The sequence below is a fragment of the Malaclemys terrapin genome, unplaced genomic scaffold (genome assembly GCF_027887155.1).
Source record: "Malaclemys terrapin pileata isolate rMalTer1 unplaced genomic scaffold, rMalTer1.hap1 H_1, whole genome shotgun sequence".
NCBI classification, from domain to species: Eukaryota; Metazoa; Chordata; order Testudines; family Emydidae; genus Malaclemys; species Malaclemys terrapin.
This window is the reverse complement of record NW_026530195.1, coordinates 41,750-48,474: the sequence shown is the minus strand read 5'-3', so window position 1 is coordinate 48,474 and position 6,725 is coordinate 41,750. Positions and strand designations below refer to the sequence as shown.

Sequence of the window (6,725 nt, the reverse complement as noted above, 5' to 3'; positions counted from 1 at the left end):
AAGGGGGAACCCCTAGGGGTGGGGGAGAAGGAGGAGGGGGAGCCAAGGGGGGATGGGGAACCCATAGGGGTGGGGGAGCGAGGGGAGGAAGAGTGGAGGGAGGAGGGGGGACCCATAGGGGTGGGGGAGCGAGGGGAGGAGTGGAGGGAGGAGGGGGAACCCATAGGGGTGGGGAAGCCGAGGGGGGATGGGGAACCCATAGGGGTGGGGGAGCAAGGGGAGGAGGAGTGGAGGGAGGAGGGGGAACCCATAGGGGTGGGGGAGCGAGGGGAGGGGGAGCCGAGGGGGGATGGGGAACCCATAGGGGTGGGGGAGCGAGGGGAGGGGGAGCCGATGGGGGGCAGCCCCCAGCTGCAGACCCAGGGGGAGCAGGAAGAGGAGAGGCCAGAGGGGCAGCCCCGGGAGGGTGAGCCTGGGGGACTCAGGACCGGGGTAGGGGCCCGCGGGGAGGAAGAGGGGGACCCTGAGGGGGACATCAGCCCAGCAGGGGCCCCCATGGAGCAAGTGGGGAGCGGGGGGAGCAGCATCTGGCTGGGGACCCAGAGAGAGGGGGGAAGGAGTGTGGGGGGGGGAACTGGCCCCAGGGAGGGGCCCCAGGGGAGGGCTCGGCAGACCACCACCCCCTCTGCCCCATCCCCCAGCCCGACCTCCCAGATGGTGCCCAGACCCCCCTGCCGGAGCCGGGAGAGGTGAGTGGGGGGCAGCAAGGGATTTGGGGGGGGGGGCAGTTGGGGTACTGGGAGGTCCTGGGGGCAGCGAGGGGAGGGGACGGGGGGTCCTGGTGCAGAGCCCCCCCTCATGTCTCCTTCCCCCAGGTCCACCCCCTGGACGTGAGTGCCCAGAGGAGCCGGGTGCTGCTACGGAGGAAGGGGTCGGTGCGCCGGGCGCCCAGCCTCCGGGCCCAGAGACCCCCTGGGGGGGGCCCCACCCGAGACCCTGCCCCAGCCCCCCCAGGAGCCAGGCACCCCAGGGGGCTTCCTGCCCCCCATGCCCCACCAGCCACAGACACTGAGGAGGCAGCTCCCAGGGCATGCTGGGTAAGGAGGGCCTAAGGAGGGAGGCTGTTGGCGGGCAGGGGAGCCAGGACTCCAGGGTTCCCTGCCCGGCTCTGGGAGGGGAGTGGGGGCTGGTGGTTAGAGCAGGGGGGCTGGGAGCCAGGACACCTGGGTTCTCTCCCAGGCTCTGGGAGGGGAGTGGGGGCTGGTGGGTTGGAGCGGGGGGGGGGCTGGAAGCCAGGACTCCTGGGTTCTCTTCCTCCTGCTGGCCGCTCCCCTCACCCCCTCCTGGTCTCTCTGCCCCACAGCTTCGGCCTCGCCCACCCCAACATGATGGCAGAGCTGAAGTTTCGTCTGCGCAGACCCCCGCCCCAGTGACGCTGCCCCATCCCCACCCGCTGGGGGCCCTGGGGGGGTGGGGGCTCGTGCCATCTCCTGGCCGGACAGACTCCAGCCATGACAGACAGCCCCCTCCCTCCCCCCGCAGCCTGGGATAGGACCCAGGCGTCCAGGCCACCTGCCCACCTGCATCAGCGTGTCTGGGAACATGGAATAAAGAAAACACATGTGAAAGGAATGTGGGGTGTAGAACTGGGGGCGAGGGATGGTGCAGGACCATAGCAGTTACTGTAGGACCTACCAAAATCATATCAGCTGAAGGGTGGGGAAGGTTCCGGGAAAGAAGATGCTCCTGACAGCCCGTGAGTTCCTGTAGGACCTACCAAAATAGCACCTTGTGGGTTTTGTTTACTTTGTGTATCAGTCAGCACCGGGTTCCCAGAAAACCCCAGGGCGAAGGGGAATGAGGAGGGGCTGAATCAACTAGAAACAGGGAACGGAAAAGAGAAACCAGAATCGAGAGGTGATGGGGGGAGAGAACCCAGGAGTCCGGGCTCCTGCCCTCCCACCACTCCCCTCCCAGAGCTGGGAGAGAACCCAGGCGTCCTGGCTGGGTGAAAACAACAAGACACTTAACATTAGTCACTTTATTACAAAAAATAAATAAAAATCACATTTCTTGGTAATAAATAGCAAAAAAATAAATAATATATAAAAATCCACTCATATAAATTAACATCGGGGCTGCTGGGAGCCCGGACGCCTGGGTTCTCTCCCCGGCTCCAGGAGGGTTGTGGGGGCTGGTGGGTGAGAGCAGGGGGGGCTGGGAGCCAGGACGCCTGGGTTCTCTCCCCTGCTCCGGGAGGGTAGTGGGGACGCCTGGGTTCTCTGCCCGGCTCTTGGTGGGGAGGCGGGCTGGTAGTTAGAGCAGGGGGGCTGGGAGCCCGGATGCCTGGGTTTTCCCCCCAGCTCTGGGAGCAGCAGTGTGACCCCGGGGGGTCAGTTTTGTCGGGGGTGGGGTTGGGGGGGTCAGTGGGGGGCCCAGCCCCCCCCCCACGCGCAGCAGGGTGAACTCCCGGACGACGCGGCCCAGGAAGGTCTCCATGGCGCGCAGGACCAGGTACGACTCCTGCAGGTTGCTCCAGGCGCTGGGGGTGCTGCAGGATTGGGGGGGCAGGGGGCCCCGGGGGCGGCAGGGTGGGCTGGCCAGAGCCCCACACCTGGGGGGAGAAGGGGGGAGAGAGTGAGACGCAGCCCTGGTGAGCATCAGCCCCCCCCCCATTACCCCCCACGGGCGCCAGACCCCCCATTGCCCCCTGCGGGCCCCACGCCTGGGCACCAGCCCCCGTTACCCCCCGTGGGCCCCACGTCCAGGCGCCAGCCCCCCCGTTACCCCCGTGGGCCCCACACCTAGGCGCCAGCCCCCCCGTTACCCCCCACAGGTGCCAGCCCCCCACAGGTCCCACGCCCGGGCGCCAGCCCCCCCGTTACCCTGCGTGGGCCCCACGCCCGGGCGCCAGCCCCCCCGTTACCTCCTGTGGGCCCCACGCCCGGGCGCCAGCCCCCCCCGTTACCGCCCCCGGGCCCCATGCCCGGGCGCCAGCCCCCCCCCCCCGTTACCGCCCACGGGCCCCATGCCCGGGCGCCAGCCCCCCCCCCCCCGTTACCGCCCACGGGCCCCACACCCGGGCGCCAGATCCCCTGTTACCCCCCACGGATGCGAGCCCCCCCGTTGCCCCCTGCAGGCCCCACGCCCAGGCGCCAGCCCTCCCGTTACCTCCCGTGGGCCCCACGCCTGGGCACCAGCCCCCCCGTTACCCCCCACGGGCGCCAGCCCCCCACATTACCCCCCACAGGTCCCACGCCCGGGTGCCAGCCCCCCCGTTACCCTGCGTGGGCCCCACACCCGGACGCCAGCCCCCCACGTTACCCCTCGTGGGCGCCAGCCCCCCCGTTATCCCCCCACGGGCCCCACACCCGGGCACCAGCCCCCCGTTACCCCCCGCGGGCCCCACACCCGGGCGCCCCCCCCAGGAACCAACCCGCCCCCCAACCCCTCCAGCCCTCACCTGGTAATCGATGTGGTGCATCAAGTCCCGCAGATCCAGGCTGATTTCCTCCAGCCCCTGCGCCAGGCCGGGATCCTTGCGCCCCAGAATCTGCACGTAGCCCCGAAACACGACCAGCGCCCGCCTCATCTCTCGCAGCCGCTGCAGGGCCTGGGGATGCCGAGTGGGGGGATCAGCGACAGCCACTCCCCAGCCCCTGGATCCCTCCCCAGCACCCCCATCGCCCCCCACTGCCCCCCTCCAGCACCCCCCACTGCCCACTGCCCCCTGCCTCTCCCCAGCCCCCCGCCCCTCCTCAGCACCCCCATCGCCCCCACCTCTCCCCAGCCCCACGGATCCCTCCCCAGCACCCCCATTGCCCCCCACATCCCCCTGCCTCTCCCCAGCCCCCTGCCCCTCCTCAGCAGCCCCATCCCTCCCCACCTCCCCACTGCCCCCTGCCTCTCCCCAGCCCCCTCCCCAGCACCCCCATCTTCCCCCACCGCCCCCTGCCTCTCCCCAGCCCCCCGCCCCTCTTCAGCACCCCCATCACCCCCCGACCCTCCCAGCCGCTCACCGGCAGGGCCAGCCACTGCTGGGCTGTGCAGCTCATGGGAGGCAGGATCCCCGACTTTGCCAGGACGGGGAATGGCAGCTTGGCGCCAGCCAGACGCTCCGACACCTGGCAGGAGAAGAGAGGCTGAAACCTGTTCGGCCAGACCCCCCCGGCTCGAGCTGCTGCCCCAGCACAGGGTCCCCCCGCAGCGCCGGCAAGGGGTCCCCTGTCCCCCCCCCCCAGAGGGGCCGTGTCCCAGCGCAGGATGAGGGGTCCCTCTGTGGCCAGCCCCCCCCACCCCAGAGGGGACACGTCCCAGCGCCGGGCGAGGGGGCCCCCGTGTGTCCAGCCCCTCAGCGCCGGGCGAGGGGCCCCCGTGTGTCCAGCCCCCCCAGCGCCGGGCGAGGGGCCCCCGTGTGTCCAGCCCCCCCAGCGCCGGGCGAGGGGCCCCTGGGTCCCCCCAGGACGTACGAATTGCTGCGTGAGGATTTTCGTCTCTGCCAGGAGTTTCCTGGCAAGTTTCAAGCTGCTCCCGAATTCTGCCTGCATCTCCCAGCCCCAGCGGGCGGCTCCCTCGAACCCGGGGCCCTGCCCGACCGCGGGGAACCCCAACGCCACGAGCCCGGAGCCCAGCAGCGCCTGGAGCAGCAGCGCGAGTCCTGAGAGAGAGACAGAGAGACAGAGAGAGCCGTCAGCTCCCAGCAAGAGCCCCGCTGGGGCTGCAGGTCGGGAGTGAGGGGCACCGGCAGAGCTGGGGGGCAGTGCTGGGCTAGCAGGGGCTGCGGGTCGGGAGTGAGGGGCACCGGCAGAGCTGGGGGGGGCAGGGCTGGGCTGGCAGGGGCTGCGGGTCGGGAGTGAGGGGCACCGGCAGAGTGGGGGGCAGGGGCCCAGGGCTGGGCTAGCAGGGGCTGCGGGTCGGGAGTGAGGGGAGCGGCAGAGCTGAGGGGGACAGGGCTGGGCTGGCCAGGGGCTGCGGGTTGGGAGTGGGGGGCACTGACAGAGCTGGGGGGGGCAGGGCTGGGCTGGCCAGGGGCTGCGGGTTGGGAGTGGGGGGCACTGACAGAGCTGGGGGGGGGCAGGGCTGGGCTGGCAGGGGCTGCGGGTTGGGAGTGGGGGGCACCGACATAGCTGGGGGACAGGGCTGGGCTGGCAGGGGCTGCGGGTTGGGAGTGAGGGGCACCGGCAGAGCTGCGGGGGGCAGGGCTGGGCCACCAGGGGGCTGCGGGTCAGGAGTGAGGGGCACCGGCAGAGCTGGGGGGGCTGGGCTGGCAGGGGCTGCGGGTTGGGAGTGAGGGGCACCGGCAGAGCTGGGGGGGGCAGGGCTGGGCTGGCAGGGGCTGCGGGTCGGGAGTGAGGGGCACCGGCGGAGATGGGGGGGGGCAGGGCTGGGCTGGCAGGGGCTGCAGGTCGGGAGTGAGGGGCACCGGCAGAGCTGGGGGGGGCAGGGCTGGGCTAGCAGGGGCTGCGGGTCGGGAGTGAGGGGCACCGGCAGAGCTGGGGGGGGCAGGGCTGGGCTAGCAGGGGCTGCGGGTCGGGAGTGAGGGGCACCGGCAGAGCTGGGGGGTGGCTGGGCTGGGCTAGCAGGGGCTGCGGGTTGGGAGTGAGGGGCACCGGCAGGGCTCAGCGTCAGAGGACCCACGGGTGACGTGGGACTCTTCTCTTTGGGATATTTTGGGCAGTTTTGAGTCTAAAATTATCGACACGCGGCGCTGACACAACCCCAGCCCCGGGTATCCCCAGTTTGCACCATCCCAGGTCACCACACCATGGTCAGCGGTGCCCCTCACTCCCAACCCGCAGCCCCTGCCAGGCCAGCTCTGCCCCCCCAGCTCTGCCGGTGCCCCTCACTCCCGACCCGCAGCCCCTGCCAGCCCAGCCCTGCCCCCCCCCAGCTCTGCCGGTGCCCCTCACTCCCGACCCGCAGCCCCTGCCAGCCCAGCCCTGCCCCCCAGCTCTGCCCCCCCCAGCTCTGCCGGTGCCCCTCACTCCCGACCCGCAGCCACTGCCAGCCCAGCCCTGCCCCCCCCAGCTCTGCCGGTGCCCCTCACTCCCGACCCGCAGCCCCCTGCCAGCCCAGCCCTGCCCCCCCCAGCTCTGCCGGTGCCCCTCACTCCCGACCCGCAGCCCCTGCCAGCCCAGACCTGCCCCCCCTAGCTCTGCCGGTGCCCCTCACTCCCGACCCGCAGCCCCTGCCAGCCCAGCCCTGCCCCCCCCCAGCTCTGCCGGTGCCCCTCACTCCCGACCCGCAGCCCCTGCCAGCCCAGCCCTGCCCCCCCACAGCTCTGCCGGTGCCCCTCACTCCCGACCCGCAGCCCCTGCCAGCCCAGCCCTGCCCCCCCCAAGCTCTGCCGGTGCCCCTCACTCCCGACCCGCAGCCCCCTAAGGGGCCAGGCTGTACAGCGAATCCATGTCCCCGCCCCACAGCGCCCTCTGGTGCCAGGTCAGGGCCGCTCGCCCCAGGCCCGCTGAGGGGCCCGATTCCCACAGGCCCAGCTGCTCCCCACACACTCACCACCCAGCCGCATCCTGGAGCTCGGGCGCTGCCGTCTGTCTGTCCGGCCGGCCAGCGGGTGCATGAATCCAGCGTCCAAGTCCCCCAGGGCTTTTATTGCCCCGGCCCAGTTTCATTTTCGCTCGCTCCAAAATCTCCAAGTTTCTGTTTTTGGTGTCGGGAGCCGATACGGCCCCCCCGTCCGCGCCCCCCCCCGGCCTGCGGTTTGTGAAGGGACGTTCAGTGGTTCCTGTTTTCAGGGATCATAAAACTGAACACGCGGGTCAGTAGGAGAA

The 6,725-nt window shown here is 71.2% G+C and overlaps 1 protein-coding gene across 1 annotated transcript; it reads right to left on the bottom strand.

The window, feature by feature from the left end:
• Window positions 1–1,966: 1,966 nt before the first annotated feature.
• On the bottom strand, window positions 1,967–6,725 carry LOC128829650 (interleukin-27 subunit alpha-like). The gene is given in 6 exon segments (XM_054015125.1): window positions 1,967–2,487; window positions 2,489–2,554; window positions 3,404–3,553; window positions 3,960–4,064; window positions 4,410–4,597; window positions 6,451–6,725. Coding segments are annotated over 6 exon segments (804 nt in total). The 5' UTR covers window positions 6,515–6,725; the 3' UTR covers window positions 1,967–2,256.